This window comes from Micropterus dolomieu, linkage group LG08, assembly GCF_021292245.1.
Source record: "Micropterus dolomieu isolate WLL.071019.BEF.003 ecotype Adirondacks linkage group LG08, ASM2129224v1, whole genome shotgun sequence".
Taxonomy (NCBI): Eukaryota; Metazoa; Chordata; class Actinopteri; order Centrarchiformes; family Centrarchidae; genus Micropterus; species Micropterus dolomieu.
The window spans coordinates 18,551,097-18,575,660 of record NC_060157.1 but is presented as its reverse complement, the minus strand read 5'-3'; the positions used below and the strand labels follow the sequence as shown (position 1 = coordinate 18,575,660).

The 24,564-nt window shown below is 42.5% G+C and overlaps 1 protein-coding gene across 1 annotated transcript in view; it reads left to right on the top strand.

The window, feature by feature from the left end:
• The first annotated feature begins 1,247 nt into the window (after nt 1-1,247).
• si:dkey-151g10.3 (serine/threonine-protein kinase WNK2) overlaps nt 1,248-24,564 on the top strand; it is a 38,955-nt gene continuing 15,638 nt past the window's right edge. The window contains exons 1-10 of the mRNA XM_046057491.1: nt 1,248-2,408; nt 9,975-11,091; nt 19,739-19,911; nt 20,711-20,931; nt 21,326-21,483; nt 22,914-23,002; nt 23,117-23,336; nt 23,573-23,897; nt 24,061-24,179; nt 24,274-24,474. Coding sequence (XP_045913447.1) covers nt 10,366-11,091; nt 19,739-19,911; nt 20,711-20,931; nt 21,326-21,483; nt 22,914-23,002; nt 23,117-23,336; nt 23,573-23,897; nt 24,061-24,179; nt 24,274-24,474 — 2,232 coding nt within the window. The 5' untranslated portion in view covers nt 1,248-2,408; nt 9,975-10,365. The remainder of the gene's footprint in view (nt 2,409-9,974; nt 11,092-19,738; nt 19,912-20,710; nt 20,932-21,325; nt 21,484-22,913; nt 23,003-23,116; nt 23,337-23,572; nt 23,898-24,060; nt 24,180-24,273; nt 24,475-24,564) is intronic.

Here is a 24,564-nt window from a genome sequence, read left to right as displayed (position 1 = left end):
AGGAGGCCGTAGGAGGGCAACAACCCAACAGCAGGACCGCCACCTCCGCCTTTGTGCAAGGAGGAGCAGGAGGAGCACTGCCAGAGCCCTGCAAAATGACCTCCAGCAGGCCACAAATGTGCATGTGTCTGCTCAAACGGTCAGAAACAGACTCCATGAGGGTGGTATGAGGGCCCGACGTCCACAGGTGGGGGTTGTGCTTACAGCCCAACACCGTGCAGGACGTTTGGCATTTGCCAAAGAACACCAAGATTGGCAAATTCGCCACTGGCGCCCTGTGCTCTTCACAGATGAAAGCAGGTTCACACTGAGCACATGTGACAGACGTGACAGAGTCTGGAGACGCCGTGGAGAACGTTCTGCTGCCTGCAACATCCTCCAGCATGACCGGTTTGGCGGTGGGTCAGTAATGGTGTGGGGTGGCTTTTCTCTGGGGGGCCGCACAGCCCTCCATGTGCTCGCCAGAGGTAGCCTGACTGCCATTAGGTACCGAGATGAGATCCTCAGACCCCTTGTGAGACCATATGCTGGTGCGGTTGGCCCTGGGTTCCTCCTAATGCAAGACAATGCTAGACCTCATGTGGCTGGAGTGTGTCAGCAGTTCCTGCAAGAGGAAGGTATTGATGCTATGGACTGGCAAGCCCGTTCCCCAGACCTGAATCCAATTGAGCACATCTGGGACATCATGTCTCCTCCATCCACCAACGCCACGTTGCACCACAGACTGTCCAGGAGTTGGCGGATGCTTTAGTCCAGGTCTGGGAGGAGATCCCTCAGGAGACCATCCGCCACCTCATCAGGAGCATGCCCAAGCGTTCTAAGGAGGTCATACAGGCATGTGGAGGCCACACACAATACTGAGCCTCATTTTGACTTGTTTTAAGGACATTACTTCAAAGTTGGATCGGCCTGTAGTGTGGTTTTCCACTTTGATTTTGAGTGTGACTCCAAATCCAGACCTCCATGGGTTGATAAATTTGATTTCCATTGATAATAATTTGTGTGATTTTGTTGTCAGTACATTCAACTATGTAAAGAAAGGAGTATTTAATGAGATTATTTCATTAATTCAGATCTAGGATGTGTTATTTTAGTGTTCCCTTTATTTTTTTGAGCAGTGTATGTTTGCTTCAGTACAAGATTTGAATCCTACACACATAGGCCTATACATAGTATTCAGCAAGGTTTATTTATTTATTTATTATAGTGTCTAGATTAATATAATCACGTATCTGCCTGATCTCTCAAATATACCCACAGTAAGTGCTGTAATGTTATAATCCAACGTTCTAATTTGTCATCTTGGGCTTTTGGGAATCACTCATTGACTTTTTATTTATATATTTTTTACCATTTTCTGACATTTTATAGCCCAAACAAAATAATCGTTAGTTGCAGACCTAGTTGAGGCCGAATTAAACTGAGACCTTGTTGGCCGGCATGCTTCATTCAGAGTGCCATTCAAAAAGAAAATAATACTCAAAGAGCACATTCCTGCTAGATAAACTGGATTAATGCCATATCCAGTGCTCTTTTTCTAATTTGTCTGTCTGCAATAAAACCCAGAAAAACAGCATTTCTGAGGTTTGCTGCCACGGTGAAATTCATTCATAAACAATCACTCGTTTATAGGCTTTCAGGCTTATATTGTCAGCGTTTAGGTGGCTCTCCCCGTGCTGAGACTGAAGCTTACGAGGAACAAGTGAATGCATCATCAAAGTCACATAAGAAGCCGTTGGTGCAAACATGTACCGCCACTGCCCTCTCGCGGTGGAGTAAACTAACTGTCGGTTCTAATCGAGGACGATGACGAGCCCCTTGGCAAGTGAGAGAGAGCAGGCAGAGAGCACGCTCAGTACACACGAGAACCTGCTGAAGGCCATTGGAGTCGTGCGTTGTAAATTATGTACATAAGTTGCTGATGTTATTCGGGTACACATGAATGGCCAGTCGCGCAACTTGGAGCCGTCAAACCGAGCAGCGGGTCGGGGAATCTGCAGACCAACGGCAAGCATCGTCTGAACTGGAACACGTAGACCAACTGACAGTCTCTCGCGCAGACCGAGGCTCGACGACTTCAGTGGGGGATTTTCAAGCCGACAACACCGCCGCTCCCGCATAAAATGTAAAGAGGAAAAAGAAAAACAAACGGAGCCCAATTTTCCGCTATTTTTTTCTAAAGCTTTTTGTAAGTGTATTTTTTTTCTCAATGGGTGTAAAATCATTTTGTAGGCGGAATGCCCAGTGTACATCTCGTGTAATAACGTTTGTAAAAAGCTAACGTTAACGTCAGTTAGGAATAAAAACAGAAATTCAGTTATCAGTCAGTTAGCTATCTATCTGGGCTGAGCAGCTCGTTTTTTTAATGCATATATCGCTGGACCGACGAGCTACGATGTCATATTTGGGTAAGTGGGGTTTGTTGTTATTTTCATTTAACAATGCAAATAGTAATATTCGTTATTCCTCAGTCCTCAGACATTTTTGTCATTTTGTTCAGTATGTTCAAACACTGCGAGTTTGCTATTAGGTATTTATCCCCTCTTATGGCTGCTTATTATTCTGAAATAAATTATGCTGTGTAAAAACACTCAAGTCAAGTAGAGAGCTGCGGGCAGTCAGGCCCTCAGACACCAGTTGTTTAGCCCATCATTTGTATGATTGGCCTGTGCTCAGGCCACTATAGGCCAGGAGATTTTTATTTATTTCGGTGTCAGCCGTCTCATTCCCCGTGCTCTTGTCCCGTATCGTGATGGTGCTTTGCGTCTTTCACCGTTTGCATGGCGTTTCTGAAGTCAGCTGAGCTGCCAGCTAGCCAATGGCTGTACTTCATGGTGCTTGCACATCCAGGCACCACCGTGGCATATATGCTATAGCCTATAAATAACGCGCATACATTGCATTTTGCCTCAGAGCCAGTTGAATACTACACGACCAATCACATCACGGGTCCTTTGCTCCAAGCTGTATTCATTAAATGCCTGTTAGAAAATTAAAATCATCCCAAAAATCAGTCACAGTGTCAGCTGCACCCATTTGTATCTCATCCATGTGTAATATCAAGCATTGCTGCCTCAACTTTTGTATCAAAACATTGCATCTAACCCTACTGGGAGCGATAGTGGTTCACATTAGGGAGGATGCTTGCTCTCCTAAAAAAGGCTGGCAGCTGCTAAACTACTGAAACCCACACTTTGCTGATCTCTGAATACTCCATCATCCATAAAAGTTCAGGCTCAATTGTTGAAATGAGCTCCAGGAGTAGTAAGCTACTTTAGTAACTTGTAATCCCGATTCATCATTGGCTGATTAAGAAGCCTTTCTCTCACCTGGATTAGAGGAATCCTGTGGTATGGGATGGTTCTGCTCGCTGAAGGGAATGAAAGAGAACAAAAGAGGGGAGGGGGGTTAGATAACACATATTCTCTCTGTCAGTCTGTCTTTCTGTCTGTCTGTCTCTCAGTGAACAGTACTCTGTGTGTGTGCTACCTACACTGCACTCTCCCATGCTTGACCTGGATTGGACAAAAGTCCTTGTTGTGTTTTCAGCCTTGAGTTTCCCTAATGGGCAGAGAACAATCCTTGTGTGTTTGATTCTAGTGGCCAGCATTTGATCTTTTTAAATCAGATTTCAAAATGCCGCCTAAGACCGAAGACGCACAGGAAAGCAACATGTGCCCAACCAACTTGTGCAATCGCTGAGTGAGAGGAGAAGGAGGGATTCAGATGAAAATGGTTGACTGTTAAGATCTGTTCATTAAGACATAGACTCGTGAGTTCAAATTTGTAGTGTTCCCTCTTCCCTCAACGTGTGTACATCGCATAGTGCTTGTCTTGAACATTGTAATTAATTGTACTTGTGCCAAACTATCACAGTTTAAACTGACCGCTGTCTGTCTTTCAATGTGACAGCAGCACAGACAAAGTCAGGTCTTGGAAGGGTTTACACCTGCCACTTATAGTGATGCATCCTGGTACATCTGTGAGTGTTAGACACGGCCTCAGTGAACAAACACAGCCTTTGTTTTTACCTACCCATGTGGTCAACAGCTGGGCTGCAGAGTTCAGATGTAGACCTGTGATCTTCAGAACAGTTGCTGCTTGACATTGAGCCTGTTTGCCCCTGTCTTCCTCCATCTCCTCTTTAAATCTCTGTGGGACTAATGCTGAATCGGAAAATTGTTGTTAAAGGCAGGTGGTATTGGTTTGGATTTGATCGACACGACTCAGGGGTATTCCGTTACTCAATCAACTAAATTCAACACATTTTGTTTCATATTTCTCTCAGTTCCTGGTGTCCAGCCAAGTTTACTACTGAACCTTTCCACTCATTGCTGACTCCCTGCCCGGTATAACAAAGTTCACTCAGACTAGTAATCAACAGGGATAATATGCAAATAATTGTATCTGGCAGAACCTTGTCAAAAGACTGCAACACATGCACGCTTGCTGATAATACACAGAATTTTACACCTGACTATGCACCTGTGCTAACTTATAATTTCAGTTTCAGCTATAATTAGTCATTTTTAATTTTAGTCAAAGTTATGTCTAATTCCCAGACTGTCCTTGAATTGCCCAAAGTGGACTGAGTGAGCTCTGGAAATACTTTGCTCGCAGATTAAGATAGTAATTAGATATTTAAGAAATCTGGACTTTAAACCAGGGCTGCTGCTGACTATTAGTTTCATCATCATTTAATCATTTTTGTGTATAAAATGTCAGGAAATAGTGGGAAATGTTTATCAGGATCTCATTAAGCCCAGTATAACATCTTCATATTACTTGTTTTGTCTGACCAAGTGGTCCAAAACCAAAAGATATGCAGTTAACTGTCACATTATACAAAAAAAGTTGCAAATCCTTACAATTGAGAAGCTGTAAAGCTGTAAAAAACTGACTGAAACATTAATTGATTATCAAAATACTCAACGATTCATTTTCTGACGATTGATCAGTTGGAAAAATTGTTTGAGCTCCACTTTTTTTTAGTTTGGGCCTTTAGACAGCAAGAGCATACTGACAGGTTCACAGCAAAGCAGTCCTTCACCCTGCTCTCCCTCGGCCCTCTGCACCATCTCGCTGTGATACTGAACATACCAACGGAAACTATTCCTATGCTAATGTAATCACCTCCTGTTTTCAACCTTTTCAAGCCACTAAAAGCATTCCTCCTCTTCCTCTCCTCTTCCATTTCCTCTCCTCTTCCATCTCCTCTCCACGCACAACTGTAGCTGCTTTTGTTCCGGCAAAAATTTAGCTATAGTCACTGCTTTCATTCACACAAACATTGGCACATATTTTATCAGGCAACCCCACCACCCCCACCCCCAGTCCCCTTTTTGTCTGTGGCACCCCCCTCGCTTTATCTCTCTCTTGTTCTCTTTCAAACACACATTTTTCCCACCCCTTCTACTACCCCCGCTCCATCTCTCCTTCCCTCTCGCTCTGTTTGAAACTCTGCTGTCCGCCTGCTCCCACCAACTACAATCCCTTCCTGTCCCCCTCACCACTTTTTATTCACTCTTTTCATCTACATGTCCCCCTCAATTGCAAATAAACGGCGCTGTCTGTGCGCGCACACACACACACACACTCTCTCTCTCACACACGCACACACACACACACACACACAGTGTGTGATCCCCTGACTCTTCCTTTGTCTGCTTGCCTTATTTTCCACCGGCAGTTTGGTTCCCGGGGATTTATGTGTGCATCCCCATGTAGTAAGGGAGTAAGGCTTGCAATGTATTTTTGTTTAAAGTTATAGATTGTGAAGGATATGCGAGTCGTCTCGGTGTGCACTTTTGTTTGTCTCTGTGCGATAGAGAGTGTAAGTAATGCAGGGCTTTTCCCCTACTTGCCTCCAAAAACTTTGAGCACAGATGAAAAAAGTTCTAGCTCAAAAAACAAACGCAGCCTCTAGCGGGCTTGGAGAATAGAATAGAAATCACGTCTTTGGCAGCCACGGAGCGACGATGTCACAATGATTTTCGCTGCACATTTCAGAAATGATTAGGCAGCTGCAGGTGTTCTCCCTGCGCAGGAGCCTCACAGAAGCCTGGAGGGCGGGCAGAGTGCACCACCTCAGATGTTAAGTTCTCATGTACTCCAGCGTGGCTAGAAAAATGAACCGGTAATGATTCTGACATGTGAACTTGACGTATGCGACATGCTGGAGTCACTTCGCTGCCAAAGGGAGACGCCAACCGTTTTAGCTGCGACGTTGGTTTTGTTGTCTTCAACTTTGGTTTCACTGCGTTTGCCCACATGGGCAATTGCTTGGTCATTTGGCTGGTGTCAGGAAATTCCTTTCGGCATTCTTTCATTGAAAGGGGGACATTTGGACGTTTGGGTGCGGGAGAGGGTTTGCTTTTGATGTGTGTGTGTGTTTTGTCTGTGTATAAAACATAGAAAGAGTATGAGAGAATGAGAGAGAAACACAAAGTTTGTTCTGGCCTGCTGGTGTGTGTCTTATAGTATCTGTGTGTGCGTGTGTGTCTATGTGTGCGTTTGAAAGGCAGACTGGGCGGGTGTGAGAGACAGTGATGGGGCTGAGCGTGTTTGATGTACTGTGATAACTCTGTCCGGTATGTGGCTTTCATGGGAACTCCTTGCCCCGGGGACATGGGCGAATAAGCTCCTGTTTAAAGGGCAACTTCCCTCTCTTTATCGCCTGTTGTTTTTGCCTCCTTTATGTTCCCCACATCCTGTTAGCCTCTACCTTTTTTAGATTTACTGTACACTACAGTATGTCCCCTCTGGGTTGCCCTATCTCACATCGTTTTCCTTTAGTTACAGCCATAGTGCATCTACTCTACTGCAGCTACTCATAGAAATGAGTAGCTGTAATGTAAACAGTATATATAATTGATTATTTAATAGTTTAATCATGTAATGACCCACATTATCTGACTAATTGATTGATAATCATAATGAAAAACATTATTAGTTACAGCCCCAGCGTTACAGTATGGTTGGTCAATACAAGAATATACATAATAGAGATTTGTCAACTGGTAGAGGTTTTGAGGTAGCTATTATCAGGTTGTATCAGGCCATCATGGGCCTAATAGAAGGGCTGCTTTGTGGCAATATTGGATTTACTGGATCTGAATAATGGATGGTAATAATAAAGTACGTAGATTTGTCAGGTATTTAGTTTATTGCATTAGCCAAAAACAGATGCTCCCATTCGGTCACTTTTCAGAAAATTACCTGTACAATTTATATGACTTTCATAATTTGAAATCACACAGGATTCACTGAGGCCATGTCTAACGATGTGCTACACAGTTGTGTCCTTATTGCCCCTACTCATATGTGCCATTGATTTCATAATTAGTTTTGTTGCATTACAGTATTAAGTGTTCAGTGTGCTGTGGAAAGCCAATTTCGTGATGCTAATTTCAGTTCAGTCTCTTGGAGCGTGCGTCTGGGTCTTGGGAACGTTGCCGAACTGGAATTCCTTCTTGTTCTTCAGGAGCCTCTTAGCAGTTGCTGTAATATCAACCTATTGTGTTTTTTTAATTTGACTGACAGCTACTTGCATTGCATGTCAGACTCCTTTTTCTTTGAGCCCGGAGAGACAACAGGCTTGATGTGAGTGTAAATGGCTGCTTTATAAAAGAGATAATAGCTGCTATGAGCCACTAGATGAGCCCCCAGTGGTCACGGTGGGCTGTGCTCATTAAAATTGAAGAAAAAGTCTAGACTTAGCTGCTGTGACTTTGACTGAGCGGCCCGCCTGTCTGTGGAGAACACATTTCAGCGGCCAAGATAGACTGTGCATCCTTGTGGATTGCTTCATACCTAAGAGTGCTGTAACCCTAGACAAGAGTGTTCACCTGTAAAGTAATACGTGATGACTTGTAAACTAATATGCAAAGTGAGTTAATACCCTGACCCGGACTGTACTTTTTACTTTCCATTTGCTGCACCATTACGCTCCCAGGAAAGCCACATTCCTTCAGTGCAGCTCTTGTTGTTGGTATGCATTAGCATGCTCTCTTCCTGGAAGTTCGGCTGCTTAATCATAAATGGTGACTTTGGGCTTTATTGCATCCATAATTGGTATCCCACCCCTGTCTTTTAGATATTGGCTCCAGAGTAGCTTCAGGCTGGCTAATGTCTTAATGAAACAACTCTGATGCAGCCACTTGGCTGTCAGAAGGCGGAGGAGACATAATACCTAGGGACAGATGGAGAGTGGTAGAGGAGAAGTGAAGATAAAGATGTCATCAGAAAGACGCCCACTAGCGTACACACACGCTTACGCGCACACATACACACAAACCCATGTGAATGAGTTAAAGCATTGCAAGGATATTGCCATGTCAGAGGAAACCTACTGTGTTCAGTTTCACCTTCTGCTGGCAGAGAATATTACCGAGGGCCTGTCTATTAATCTGTCTATTATCACCCTGCCTAAATGGTTGACTGGGTATGCACGGAGTAAAACTGTCGGCCGATGTCTGTGCTGATTATAATCACAGTCATAGTTGTGTATATTTATGAGCCCGTTGTTGCAGATGTGAGGTAGTCCCTCCAGTGTAGTTCGACAATCTCTCTGTGTATGAATTATTCACACTCAACTGGTCCATAGTTCATCATCCATATTTAATAGTTGGGATTGCATACTCCTAACTGCAGCTTTCTGTTCACTAATGGAGCACAACTTAAGTCACATGATGCTGATAAAGGTGCACTTGATGATGGATGAAGCCATGTGTAATTCTTGACCATGCTAGCGGGATATTCTTTAAGCACTCTTTGGTTTAAATGTCAGTCTTGAGCCCATAACAAAGATAAAGTGTTTGTTTAGCAGGTTAAGCAGGTTAAATGGAGGCCCTCCTAGATGGATTTTGAGATATTCTTGCCATAAACGGGTTGGGCTGCCAGAGTTCACAACTGACTTTGAATTAACATTGTCATCAATTAATTACCTCAGGTCACTTTGGCAAGCGGCAGTGGAAAAAGACCATTTACGGACATTTTCTACTTTCTGAAGGTTTACACTGGACTGGGTTGCACCAGCTGTGTGTAAGTTCTCTCCTAAGTTATGGTGTAAAGTCGACACTAGAGGCTTAGTAACTAATAGTTAGTTTGTAACAAAACCAGCTACTAAAATTGGTTGCACCACAATTACTTGGGGTATGAATTAACTAGTTTAGACTTAAAGTTGTAGCTAAAGCAAGTGGCCAATCAACGATTAAAATGGCATGAGCCACTAGGCATCGTAGCATATCTTATAGTAAGCTAGATTGATATTGAAATATCATGTCAATATGTTTGGTCTCTGCTGGATTACTGTGGTGCAAAATGGCACGCAGTTAATGAACAATGATGCTGTGGTGCAGATAAACGGCTGTTTGACCATTAGTGAGTATGACTGTGACATTTTATGATTTGCACTGACCCTTGGGCATCTGTAACTATTTAGTTGTTACTTTAAGTTATGTTTTAACTTATCTCTGTGGTGCAACTGCTTTTATTTTAGTAATGCATAAATCACAACTTAGTAATAATTTACACTATAAGTGGGCTACATTTGAACTTACACACAGCTGGTGCAACAGGCTGCTGATTACTGGAAACATTGCACCAGTTGTGAAGATCTTCAAAATCTACTCACATTAGGTTTTCTTACATTTTGCTACTTAGTGAGCTTAACTGCTAAAATGCATTAGCTGTTTTACGAGCAATCAACCCTTTACATTCTCAAGGGAAATACAGTGTCCCTCTCTGCAAGAATGAGCAGTGGTTGGCCTTACAAGCCTCACAAGAGCTAAAGTATAGCATCTAAAGTTTAGGGGACCCTCTGACTTTCCTATTCAAATGCATGTTATCAAATACGAACAGTATCCCTCTTGTATTCTTTTTAAGAAGAGAGAGTTTAATATGGCAACAACATGACAATAATTCTCTCTCTGACTGTCTTAATAGTAATGCTATATTTTGTTTTTGTCTTGCAGGGTTTACTTGAAGATATTCACACCCGTAACTGAAAAACACTGCAGCTTTCCCCACCGGTCTTGATAGAACTTCTGGTTTAGTGTGCGTTTGTAAGAGCTGGAGAAGTGTGGTATACTTTGATTAGTACTGCACATAAGTGGGTTTTAAAGAAAATGGTGAGGAGGAAAGTTAGGACAGAAACTATTTTCTAAAAGCTGTGGCCTCACCCTCCTGTGCTATTACAAAGCATCTACTAAAACGATACACAGAGGCAGAGAGCGGAGGAAAGGTACTTGAGGAGCAGCCCGACAGACTAGAAGGGGTGAGTGGGTGACCACAGAAAGAGAGAGAGACGGGGACTGACGGAGGAACAAAGGTTTGGAGGAGGAGGGGTGGGAAAGGCCATTCCCCATGGCTACTGACCCAGGAGAGCCCACAGGCACCGAGGACTCCTCGGAGAAACCTGATGGACAGAGGGAGGAGGACACAGAGCGGGAGGGCAGGGCCGACCCACAGAGGGAGAGGACACACAGCACCCCCTCGGACTTCCCCTCCTCCCGGATTCAGGAGAGGAAAGCGACAGGAGGAGAGGATGGAGGAATCCGAAGAGGAGGAGGTGCAGCAGAAGCCAGCCAGGCGGGTGAGGAGAACCCAGTCGGACCAATTTCATTCTCCACACCCTCCTTACCAGTAGACACTGGCCAGAAACAACTGAGGAGGGAGAAGCGCTTCTTCAGGAAGAGTGTGGAGATTTGTGAGGAGGACGATGAGGTGGAGTTACCCCCAGAGGCGCCCCACAGTGCCCCCCACCTGGAGCTCCGCTCCTCAGACTCAGTCTTCATCGGCAGTGCCCAGCAGCAAGGGGCTCCTTCATCCTGTGCAACCCAGGGCCATGACCCATCCTGCCCCAGCTCCAGCCAGGAGCCTGGCAAGGATGCTCCTTCCTCCGCACCCACCCAGAGGGGGAAGGAGAGGGACCATGAGCAGGAGGAGGAGGCAGAGATGAAGGCTGTGGCCACCTCTCCTGGAGGCAGGTTCCTCAAATTTGACATTGAATTAGGAAGAGGAGCCTTCAAGACTGTGTATAAAGGCCTGGACACAGAGACTTGGGTGGAGGTGGCTTGGTGTGAACTTCAGGTAAGATGAACTGTTCTCTTTTCTTTTCACACCATGATGCCGACCATAATTATAAATTATAAAGATAAAATAAACCCAAAATAATTAGTGCACTTCCAGAATGTGTTCACAACTTTGAGAGGTAATTGGAAATACTTTATATCAATTATATTTCCAATTAGTGTGCTTTGGAGAGCTTTAAGCCCACAGTTACTCTTTTGAAGTGAATAGAATTAGATGTGTCCCAGGAGCTCTTTCTTCCTGAAATCTGGAAATCTCAGCTCGTTGTCTGTTTGCTATTCATACTGCGAGACCGGGGTGAAAAAGAGGAGCATCGTTTGCTGTTAAGTGACAGCACAAAGTGAAAGTGGAGGCTTTGCCTTTTCTAGGACTGTTATAAATAATAGAATCAGGGCTGTCAGCACTTCTTCTTGTTGCGATAGGGTATCCTATTAGGAACTGCATTTTCTACATTAGCCTAAATTATATTCATTCATTCATTCATTCATGACACTTAAGGGAAATATTCATCATTTTAGGGATTGCATTAATGACACTGTTTTTTAGTTGTAGACTTTTAAATGAGGCGATTGACTCCTCACAGCTCTTGAGAAGAATCATCTTGAAAGGTCTGAAAGCCTTGTTACTTTATGGAAATTGCTTTTGAAAGGCACTTAGACTTACTAATCAAGCAATCAACTTGTATCACAAGTTTTATAATGAGAACTAGATGTATACGTATGAAATCCGTTTTCATTTAAGCACATTATGTCATCAGTGTGTAATCATGTAGTGGATGAAGTGTCAACAATTCAATAAGATAATATTAAACATGCAACTAATTAATTCGATATAGCCAAATATGCATATAAAAATATTCTAATGTATTTATGCGGACAGTTCACAATATATGTAGGATATTAAAATACTATAATGCTATTTTATATAATACAATAGATGTATTGTGAATTGTCCCCTATTAAATGGGTTATTATTTGACAACTGACCATTTCTTCCCACGGGTCTTCTGCAAGACAGCCTCCATATGCTGCCTAAACACACGGTAATAGGACTGATGGAGGAATACTCTCATATGGGAAACGCTCCTTATTGTTTACAAAGCTTAACCAGAAATAGATTTTTTTTATTAACATTATTTAATTTAAACAGAATATTTGACTCTGCCCATACGGAATGAAATACATGTGACAGTGTGTGTGTGCGCCTGAGGGCAGGTCTCTGTGCTGCCCTCGGACACAGACAGCAGGGGACAGAAGCAGTGCCCATAAATGACACCAAAACACAGCAGTTAAGTGCTGAGAAAAACAACTCTTATCATGCTATGGAAAACTCCAAATTTTATTAATTGCATCCACATTTTGATATATATATATATATATATATATATTTTATTATTATCAAATTCCGCTACTACATCCATGTTTTCTGTATCACAGAAATCATAGGGCCCTATATATGAGCAACAATGTGTTGCTAATTTGTCTAGTTTTAGTCCATACTACATGTCACAGCCTACTCTTGCCTATTGTGTAATGTAATGAGGTATGAAATGGAAATAGTCATGTGAAAGAGAGGCTTTGAATGGGATGCATTTTGTAAGCACAGCGCAAATAGGAACACTGTTGCAAATGTAGGAGTAACAACAGCAAACATTACTGTAAGAAACTCTTTGTCATGCATTGACATTACTGTGGGAGTAAAATAATGAAATTTGATAATCAGAGCACCGTCAAAGTCTGTAAATATTGTAGACAACTGGATTTATTATGCTAAGAAGTAATGGGAAACATTGTTTAGATGGTGTGAATTCAACATGTGGTGGGAGACAGACTTGTGAAGGAGAGAAGAAATGCATCCCTCTGACTCTTGGCCCCACAATAGAGAGCAGTGTTATGGTGAGCTATCTGATTTGACTGCTGGCTTTGTGTGAGAAAAGTCAGTCATGTGTTTGGTTCAGAGCTAACTCCAAAACAAGAGCCTTGACTAATCGTTGAGATCAGGCACTGTCTGTTGGACGAATGAGCGGCAGGCACGCCCCCATCACCTTTTCCGGTTTTACTCCCAACACTTAGTGAGTCAGCTTCACATCAGCAGGTGGGCTCTGCTGCATGGTGTATCATACTGCCAAAGCTCCTGTTCAGTCCTACTTAACAACTTTATGTGTTCTGTTTTTCAATACATCTGCTCAGCTTGCAAAGGTAGCCTGTTTCACCTTCAATATTAATGTTATTAATTAATTAATTAATTAATTAATGTATTTTGCTCCCAGAGAGCATTCTTTCATGACACCAGCAAAGGCACCGCGTTGTATTTTGCCTTGCCTCAGGACTGTGAGCAAATTGGAGCCCATATTGAATCTCTGATATCCAATTTTGTCTCCATAAACACACGGGTCAAAATCAATCTCAGTGGTTATTTGTTTATGAAGCATGATGACATTACCTGCTACATCAATCAGAAATTACTGAGACAATTAGAAACACTCTAAACACTCTAAAGCATATTTTACTGTCTAATTAGATTTTTTAAATAAACAGATAGGCAAACAGCATTTCAGAGAAAAACAGAGATTCTGAGAGAGTGCCGGATTTGAGAAGGGAAAAGAGCTGTGTGTAAAAGACAAGAGAGAGACACAGGAGGTGATGATGAGTGGGAGAGAGAGAGAGAGAGAGAGAGACAGAGGGGGAGATGACGAGCCAAACAGAGGGATTACCATGGCATCCCTCCCAGAGAACGGCCGTGGCGCTAACGCTAAGTTACCACATGCAGGGAGAGACACACACAAACACACACAGACAGTACACAGTGGCTTGGTCACACATCTATAGATGGATCCAGTGCCACATTCAATGCAACATTCTAGTCACTCAGGTCATATGATCTGCCCTATTTACTCCACCTAGCCAAAGCGTATGCACAGTTTCAATACAAAGTGGCATTTGAATGGACAACAGTAATCGGAGTAATAATGATTTAGATATGACCGGCTTGCTGTGTTATAATAATTAATGATGCAATCGTTATTGTTACCTGCTGGTGTTAGATGCAACAATAGGCAAACTTCATTTACACAGTACAGTGTGGGTGCTTCTCGTTTAAGGATGATAATCAAAGATATTCTTGTCTAAAATGTGTTAAAAGACAAACAACTTTATTTTAAGTTGACTCAATTCCTCTCACTCTTGTAATTTTGAAATTGAAGCAACAGTCATTTCCAATTATTAATGCGGGTCCCAGTAATCAAACAGGCACAAAAGAAGTTCTGTCCATGTGTCCTGATGCCAGAAGACCATGGACCGTGTGTGCAATGCTCCCAATTTGACAGTGCTGGATGGAATAGGAAGATAAACAGCCTGTCCATGACTAGCCAGTGCACTATTTGTGTGACTGGGAGCACCTAGCTCCTCTCCTCTTGTGTCCACAATGAGAGGGAAGCCAGGGGATTAGCTGTCCAAATGCAGCTTGAAAGAGTGTGTAATTAAAGTTCTCAGTGCAGACACCATCTCCCTTCTTTCCTCTCGGTTTCCCTGGGAATTCCATGCCTAAAAGGGCAAAGCTATATATCTGCCTTCCTATTGCATCAGTCTTACGTCTTGCCATCCATCACCTTGGATGTGTTTGTACGTGTCTTGTACATGTATTACATTTCGGCGTCCGAGCTGTTTCTCTCTGTCCGTCTGTGTCAACATATGCCACTGTACGTTTCTGCCTGTCACCCTCCCTCACCCCCCCCCCCATCTCTCCCTCCATCACTTTTTTGTCTGTGTGAGTGAGCATGCAGAGTGATCCAGGGGAGTTAATTACAGTGGGTGCCTGTAAGGCTGGAACAAAAACCCTGCACAGACAGCATAACTCGGGCGGCAGAAACCAGACTGGTTCAACCCAGTCATCCCAGACTGGTCCAGCTTAGCCCAGCCATGCTCACACGACTACAAACACTAGAGCAGCATTTGGGATCTGCAGTGCTGAAGGTTGTTAGCATGTATTGTTAGACAGCCTTTTGGATTTATGGCTGCAGATGAATGGCAGCTTGGGAGACTGCCTGCTACAAACACTGTCATGTTTCTTAGGAAAAAGGCTCATCCCTCTTAAGGCCGCTAGAGAACTTGGACTTTGACATGATTTAGGGTAATAATAAGATTGCAGTTCAGTGTGCAGCCCCTGTGAAACAGATTCTAGACCCCTTGTTCACCTATATACAGTCGAGACGTCATTATAATTGAGCCGTTCACAAGGTTGAGAGATTGTCTATGGTCTCTGCTAGCTGCCTTCCTCATGTTAGAAATAACAGCTGTTTTCTTGAAGAATCAATGTAGGCTCTAATTAAATATTCTAGAGAACAATATTATGTTCATAGTGACTTAGCAATATTTAAAAAGGGTGTTTTTTTTTGGTATAAAGGTGTTATAAAGGAATTCTTTGACTCAGTATAACAAATAGCAACATCAAAAGGGAGGAGTTGGAGATTATCCTGGTTGTTTCCGACTATGCAAAACCAGTTGGGTTAGGCCAGGTAAAGCAAAGACAGACAGACTATTGATGGGTGACTAAAATTAGTAGAGTCGAAATCAAATGGACCACAGCTGAACTGACTAGACCTGGAGGGAATCAATGCAACCAACATGACCAGACGAATGCTCAAAGTAGGGCACTGAAGGTTGGCAAGTGCCCCTCGGATCCAAAATGTTCTGAACGGCCACCTTTTCATTACCACACAATACTGGCATTAGCTGAATAGGTTCATCAGAATTCAGTAGATCTGAAGCATTTAGGATCAAATTATTATGACGTGTGTGATTAAGTCATATGACAAAAGAGGGAATGTCACAAAAGGGAAGCTCACTGAGTCAGATTTTAAGATTAATTTGTAAGATACTGTAGCATTGGTGTCCGTTAATAAACCTTTGCAAACCTTTCTATACAAACAACAGGAGTGTTTGGAGATATAACATGAGAGAAAGGAAACATTTGTATTAATTATTAGTAATTATTATTGTCTTTACACTTGTTAAAGCACTTTGTAACTTGTTTTTGAAAAGTGCTATACAAATAAAGATTATTATATTATTATTTACACTTTTGTTGACGAGGGGTTTATCGGATCTTTGTCACCTCTGCCTCTGCGTATTACAGGTACTGAAGCTTTAACTCCCTGATGCCTGAATTTATTTACAATAAAAAAAATTATGTTATGCTTTCATATGCTTTCAAGCTGTTAAATTAAGTGAAGATTGTTAATTTTCTCTATAGAACATAGAAAAGATATAAATTCAGGGATGATGCAGGTATGATGCAAATTAGCGACAACATGCATAAACGAGAAACCAGTGCTTGCAAAAGGTTCCTAGGTACGTATCGAATATGCACAAACAGGCATTTGGGGAATACATAGGCTATCTCGGCTGCAGTCTGAAAGGAAGAGGTGTGATGTGAATTTGCGACAATCGGAGTCAAGGGGTTAAACATAGAGCTAAGAAGACATCCCGCTAACAAGTGGTCACCTAAAATGAAATGGCTAGTGCATTGCATTGGCTAAAGGCATCTATTAAGGTTAGTAAACTTGGCCCACTGGCCTGGGGTTCTAATCCGTTGTGTGGGTCAGCCCTTTAACAGCAGGCTATCTTGTTAGTCTGTTGAGCTGTTGTAGCTTACAGTAATCTAATCCCAGCCATCCGCCACCTCGGATTTTCAAACACTGACATGCTTTCTCTAACACTGGGCCATACGCACTATGTTCTCATACATGTACAGATATCCACCTACAGCAAGAATAATGCTCCCCTATTTGTTGATAGTGCCTTAAACCAGCCCTATTTATCTCAAGCTAGCTGAGGCACACTCCTCCTTCAGACAAGAATGTAACCTGGAAAGCCAGTTCATCTTATTTGGTCTGTATATGATATGTGATACTCATGTAGTGTTTGCCAAAATAGATGTTTTAGAGCGCACATGCTTTGGCGTTCATGACCCCAGCCTCTTACCATCTACTAAATGTACCTTATAAGTCATTTCCTGTTTTATGAGGCTACTTAACCTGCAGCTTGACCTTCTGCCCCACCAGATGTCTTATCCAAAAGAATCTCATGGTGCAGAAGTCTTAGGCGCTGTTTAGTACTTAGGCCTCTGCCATCAAGGTGCTATGTAACAACAACATTAAATGACCAAACTGACTTTACAGGTGTGGACAAAATAACAGTATTTGTCTGTATATGTGTCTTGACCCAGAAGACACATACACAGACTACTACACTCATTAACAGCCTTTGGGCATTTACACGCACATATACATGTATTTACAGTTTTTGAGAGTTATAGTGATTATTCTTTCTATAATAGTATATGCTTAAAAGGCTGATGCAGAGGCTGATGCAGAGGAAGAAAGACACGGCTAGTCACAACACGGCTGCGTCATGAGCATGCAAACAGCATATTCTCTCCCTCCCTTTCTCTCTATTTGTTTCTCTGTGCGCTTCCTCATTTCCCAATTTATCTGATGGTTAAGAGACTGTTCTGTCCCTTGTGTCCCTTGCCCCTGTGGTGGCTGTGAGCCATGTTGTTCGTCAGATCTGTTTTTGTGAGTTGCTGTTGTACCAAAGTTTGCCTAATGTACTGTAGCATACACATTATTCCCATCATTTTCAAACGTTTATTGAGTACTATTCACTTACATTTATCACATAGGTCAGTGTGAGTGAGGCCTCCTAACAGCTGTAATTGTATTTGGGTGTGTTAAGTAGTCTTTGCAATTGAAAGAGGACTGTCACACACTTAAAAAGCACGCGTCACCTTTTTTTCTAGAGATGCTTGTGTTGTGCCTTTGTGTGACTGTGGGTGTGTATGGGAATGTGTGTGAGGGGGGTATTACAAAGGAGTCTGTCTAGACACAATCTCACTAACTAAACTCTTTATGACCTTTGCCATTCCTAAGGCTGTCTCATGTGACACTCTGTGAGATACACCAAAGACGCTGAGGAGGCAGCAGACAGGGACACGCAGGCAAGCACTCTGTCTCCCACCGTGCCAGACAGTGAGGCAGAGTGATGCTCTGACTGAGGCAATACTCGATGACAAGATAAGGCACATCAGAGTGAAGGTGCCTGCAGATATAAAGGGAGAGGTACAGCAGAGACAGGCAGGACTGAGACCAAAGCATGGTTGGACACTGCACATAGTCAGGTACACGCACACATTTGCAAAAGCATGCATGCACATAGCAACATGAGGCAGTTGGTGTGAAAGGAATGAGAGCATGAAGGTAGACCTAGACTGGGCAACATATTCTTAGCCACCATAGTTTCAACCAGGAGCAGCCGTTTTGTTGATGGTACTTTCCTCTTGAGAGTTGAGGGGTGGAGCGATTGCCTCCACTAGTATTTCCAGATAAGGACAATGAATCAGTAGAGACACAGAGAGCAAAAGCTACCTGAAATATGAAACACAGACCCAGAGGGCAAAAGAAGCAGGGACATAAAATTAGCATGAAGATAAATATAGGGACAGAGAAAATCTGTCGATTTGCATGCAAACATTTGCAGTATATCGCCGGCCTTGATCGAGTTTTGTGTAAAGCAAAAAGCTCAACATCAATGAAATCGATCAGTGGAAAGCCAGTGTAGTGATGACTTCTATTTATAGTGAGGCCTGTTAGTGACACAACAGTGTCTGCCATCCAACTCCCTTGCAGACACACTGTTTTTTTTCTCTCTTATATTTTGCTTTTACATAAACGGTTAAAGGTTGCCTGTTGATAAACACAAACTCACAGCAATGAGCTCTTTTAAGTGTGTTTTCTGTTCAGACTTTTCAGTATCATCAAATTATGCCCTCGATCGGCAGGTCACAAGTTCAAAAACGGCCACAGACCTGGAATTCTTCGTTATTTGTACACATGAAAGACATGGGCAGACATCAACAGTTGCTCGTGACAAGTCTAAAAATACACACAGACTTAGTGGGGGGGTCAGGATCGCCTCCACTGTAAAATGCTTTGACTGTTATCATCGTGTTTGATTCTTAAATATTAGATATAATAATATTTTTATTATTTTATTCTATTCACCATCACATCACATGTACATTCATAAACGCTATTTCCCATTGACTCGATATTCAGGGAATTTAAAGATATGTACATTTTTGTCTGAATACAGCAGATGTTATTGGTGAGCGCACGAAAGGTTTACAGAAACAGAAGAATACATATGAATACACAAGTAATACAGAACATAATAGGTTTTATAACTGCATAACATGAATGAGTCTTAGGCCTTACAAATAACCTATGCACTAGCATTTAACAAAGGGATTGCTCAATGTAGTCAACGGCCGTCTCTGTTCCTGTGGGATGCCGCTCGTGTCAGTGAATTGGATTTCTGCCGCGTCTAGTCTGTCCGCCATACTGGGGATGTGTGGCAGATTCAGTATAAATGTGTTTTATGGAGCTAGGGCTTGGGTGTTGTCTGAGCACTGCTGCAACTCTGTATTGCTAGTACCATCTAGTGGCAGCAGGTTTAAGTGCACAGTCATGGGCGTGTAGTGTCAGGTAGCCTCGTGATGTATAATACATAGGAAGCGCTCTCTAAAGCTCTAGGGAAGCAAATGTTCGCATTCACGCCATATAATTTGATGTGTACCTCTCTCACCTCAGGACCGCAAACTGACCAAGGCAGAGCAGCAACGCTTTAAGGAGGAGGCCGAGATGCTGAAGGGGCTTCAGCACCCCAACATTGTCCGATTCTATGATTCATGGGAGTCTGTGCTCCGCGGCAAGAAATGCATCGTACTGGTCACTGAACTCATGACTTCAGGAACGCTCAAAACGTCAGCAAAAACATTTCTATTATTCTACTCTATTGTTATTTGAATTATTCTTGACAGCTCACTATAATGTTGTCGTTTAGATTTGTTGTTTTTTTAATTTGCATTAAAAAGAATCTTTTAGCCATAGTTTCTTATTGACATAAAATCCTCAAATCACAGAATACCTTTCTGTTGTCATGGCACCCACTAGAGTGACTGTCACCCACAGTCGGCAGCTCTGTAGTGCAAACAGTTATACAGTAATGTGGCGCTTAAAATAACTAAAAATAAGAATGCTAAGAATATAGTATATATCATCTTTACATTTACATTTAGTAGAAAATCTAATGGAGTTTCTCTGGCTGTAGCAGTGTTCATTTTACCAACAGTGCAAACCAATAGCGGTAAACCTGCCTTCATAGTTAGCAAATATCAACACATGGCTCCATTATTCAGTAAATGTTTGGCAGTGCCACACCTCCAAAACAACAAAAAGATACCATGGCTCAAAGCTTCAGAGATATTTAGTATAAGTTATACTGTACATAACAAACTTTGATACAGCTAAACACTGTTTTCAATTCTCTTTATGGGGAAGATAATGTATTTAATCAATATAAATTAATTGTTTACAATATGTATATTCATACAATATATTCAGTTAAAAGATGCATGTCCCATTCTCACGATGCATTGAAATTTAAGGGTATTATAATATTGTTTTGTCTCTCATTGTGATCATCTAGCTGTCTATCAGTGGTTGATTACAGTACTTTTCTGGGTTTGACTACAAAATCCTGCTTTTGTTCTCGCTGCACAGTTATCTGAAACGCTTTAAGGTGATGAAGCCCAAAGTCCTGAGGAGCTGGTGTAGGCAAATCCTGAAGGGCCTTCACTTCCTTCACACCAGGACTCCTCCAATAGTCCACCGGGACCTCAAGTGTGACAACATCTTCATAACGGGCCCCACAGGCTCAGTCAAGATAGGTGACCTGGGACTGGCCACTCTTATGCGGACCTCCTTTGCCAAAAGTGTCATAGGTAGGCTACACTAGTAGACCAACTACTTTTGAGAACAATGCCAGACATATAGTAGCTACATCAGCAAACTGAGTCAGGACCTATAAATGTACTTTCCTTTGCATTCAGCGCTGCTCAGATTTTTACAGAGGGCTGTAGCTGCCTAGAGGTATACATTATTATTGACAGAGTCACTCTAAAATCCATGTGGGCAGCACTTAATTTAAACAGAGACCACTGATGAGATGTTGGCTCTGTGTTGTACTTTTAATTATTCTTTTGACTTTGAGGCATTAGTTCTCCATAGACATTGTTATGTGACAGTAAATACAGATTGTAAACGGTGATATTGGTGAAGTAGTATTTTAGCTGTTCTACTTGTTTTTGACTGCGAACCACCATCTGGTCTTAACAGGAACCCCGGAGTTCATGGCTCCAGAGATGTATGAGGAGCACTACGATGAATCTGTGGATGTCTACGCCTTTGGGATGTGCATGCTGGAGATGGCCACTTCAGAATACCCCTACTCTGAGTGCCAAAATGCTGCTCAGATCTATCGCAAAGTCACAAGTGTGAGTCTCTCTCTTTTTTTAAATAGCATTTTTAATTTAACAGAGAGCAGTAGAGAGAAAAAATGTGAGGGCTAGAAAGCTAAGAGAGAGACAGAGTGTAGGTAGTTCAGTGCCCATAAACAGGTCCATAGTGGTGGTGGTGGGGGGTCTCTCTTAAGTCAGAATTTGTTAACAGCTTCTTTACTTGCAACCTTTACAATCTTCAGCAGGGTAACACCTTTACCCAAACCTTCAGGAATAATTCCAAGATACAAAGAGAAAAATTACACATCAATACTGAAGGCCAGTGTCTTTATTAAGTGTCCTATTTTCTTCCAGAAAAGCTGAATATGTGGAAAATATATATTCAGCCATGGTCCACTTGTACTGGGTCCCAGTTAATTTGGATTTCTGCATGGGGGTTATAAAGAACTGAATCAATTTTTTCCAGTAAATATCCTTCTAGATTAATGAAGTGGTGAAGGTCCACTGAGTTTCCCAGATATGTAGCCACACCTCCACAGGTGTTTTCCATCCTTATTTCTTTTCCCCAACACACACCTTATATAATGTTGTTCACCGAGGTGATACCCTTGAATAATTTGCCTATAATCCCTTTGTTACTTTCGCCTTTATAAGCATCTATAAAAATCAGAGTCATTTTTGAGGGCTTTTCAGGATTGGGACCTTTAATCTCCTTTAGAAAAAACAAATGGCGGACCTGTAAGTACCTAATAAAATCCTGTCTAATCAGTTAAAATGACTGGCATAGATTCTGAAAGTTAAGTTCCCCGTTTGATACAATTCTGTAGAGGATGCATGGGTCCATTGCCTACATCTGTGATCATACAATGCGGGTATGTAGTGTGGATCATAAGCTGGCCAACATAGTACTTTCATCTCTCTATGAAACTGAAACAGTTTAACTACCTCCAGCCATAGCTTGATAGATAAACACACTCATTCTGTGATTGGAAAATTCCTTGGAAATATCCTTCCACTTGGCTTCATAAGTTGAGTTAAACCAGAGCACTAGCAATCTTAACTGAGCAGACAGATGATGGTCCCTATGCGTGGTAGTGCCATAAAAATATCTTTAAAATATCCATAAACAAAGGTACCCCTGAGCCTAGGTTTTGGAGTGTTACTTACCAATACGTTACCTGCGTACAAACAGATTTTATATTCTACTCCTCCTATAGTTATACCCTCCAAAGCTCTTTCCTGTCTGATAACTTGGGCCAGAGGTTCAATAAAGCGTGAGTCTCTTTGACTGCATTACTCTCATACAAACTCTGCACGTTTTTGGTGATGACATGTGTACACCTAATTCTTAAGGCACCTATCTGACTCTATGGTGAAAATGTCTTCAGGGATCATACACAATATCCCAAAACCAAATTCCATTGTTTCCTGTTATTGTGATTAATTTGCCTTTTTTTTTTCTGCAGGGTATAAAGCCAGCCAGCTTTGATAAAGTGAATGACCCAGAGATCAAAGAGATCATCGAAGGCTGCATTCGTCAGAACAAGAGCCAGAGGTAAGCATGTTTTTACTTTCCTGACGTGACATACTGCACTGTGTCATGTAGGACAATTAACATACTGGTGCCTGTTTCACCATCTCTGCTCCTTTTTTGTCTTTCCCTTGACAGACTCTCTATCCGAGACCTCCTCAACCACGCATTCTTCGGGGAGGACACAGGGGTCCGGGTGGAGCTGGCAGAGGAGGACACAGGCACCCAGGACTGTCTGGCTCTCCGGATTTGGGTTGAGGAGCCCAAGAAGCTGAAGGGGAAGCACAAAGACAATGAGGCCATCGAGTTCAGCTATGACCTGGAGAACGATAGCGCTGAGGAAGTAGCTCTAGAGATGGTAAGATGACAATTCATACCTGACTTGTAGAAACAGGGTTTCATGAGTGTCCAGTGTGGGATTGGGTAGTCTGGGAAATGGTTTTGATGCTTTAAAACTTAAAGAAAGGTCAGGTCAGGAAAATCCTTCACTACCTTTATTAGTTATTTCAAGGTACCTCCTTCTGACCTAGATTCTCTCAGCCTGCCTCTAGTCATTAATTACTCTCTTTCTCTCTTTCTCTCTCTCTCTCTTAGGTGAAGTCCGGATTCTTCCACGAGAGCGATGCAAAGGTGGTGGGGAAATCCATCCGGGACCGAGTTAATCTGATCAAAAAGTCACGGGAGCGTCGACAGCAGCAGCTCCTCCAGCACCAGCAGGGCTTTGAGGAAAGAAGAGACTCTACTCTTACCGCCCACACCTTTCCTCATCCATCCTGCCTGTCCTCACTGGGGCCAGGGGCAGCTGGACAGACTGGAGGGGGGGGAGCAGGAGGAGGGCAGGAGTCTGAGGAGCTGCCTGAGGTGGACCAGCATGTCAGGCAGCAACATATTTTCAGTGGAGCAACCCTTGGTCTGCCAGGTAGAGTCTGCACCTTCATGATTTATTTCATACGCCAGGAGTTTATTAGAAAGGTACGCTATGAGTTAATAAAATGTCACGGCTGCATTACTGACATGGTGGACGTTTCTAAATGTTAGTTTACGTTTTATATTACTTTTTTTGTTGTTGTCTTTTCACTTAGAAGGTGAGAGCATTGGGTCTGCCAGCTGTGAATCTTATGCAAGTGGACAGAGCCAGGCGTACTCTCAGCAAGGGGAATCATACACCCACCCTCAGACTACTCTCCCACCTACAGCATCGGTACATCTACATGTTTTTACCTCCTTCATCGTTGTTTTCTAACGATTGTACTGATAAGTCTCGTTGTTCATTAACTGTTTTCTTGCACTTACAGAGCTCTGGCACATTGGCTCATCCTCAAATGCTCCCCATTGGTGAGAGTGGAAGTGTTCCAAATGTGCCTATTGGCCAGAGTGTTAGTATGTCCGGCATGTCCATAGGCCAAAGTGGAGGGGGACCTGTTGGTCAGACATTTCTTCAGCCCAGTACCATGGTTCCACAGGTATCACCAAGTGTCCTTCAACAATATTTTCAGGTGAAATGGGTGATGATACTAATTTGTATTAAAATGAAAGCCAAATTTACCCCAGGGCTACAGCATTTAACATTATTGTTTATGGAAGTA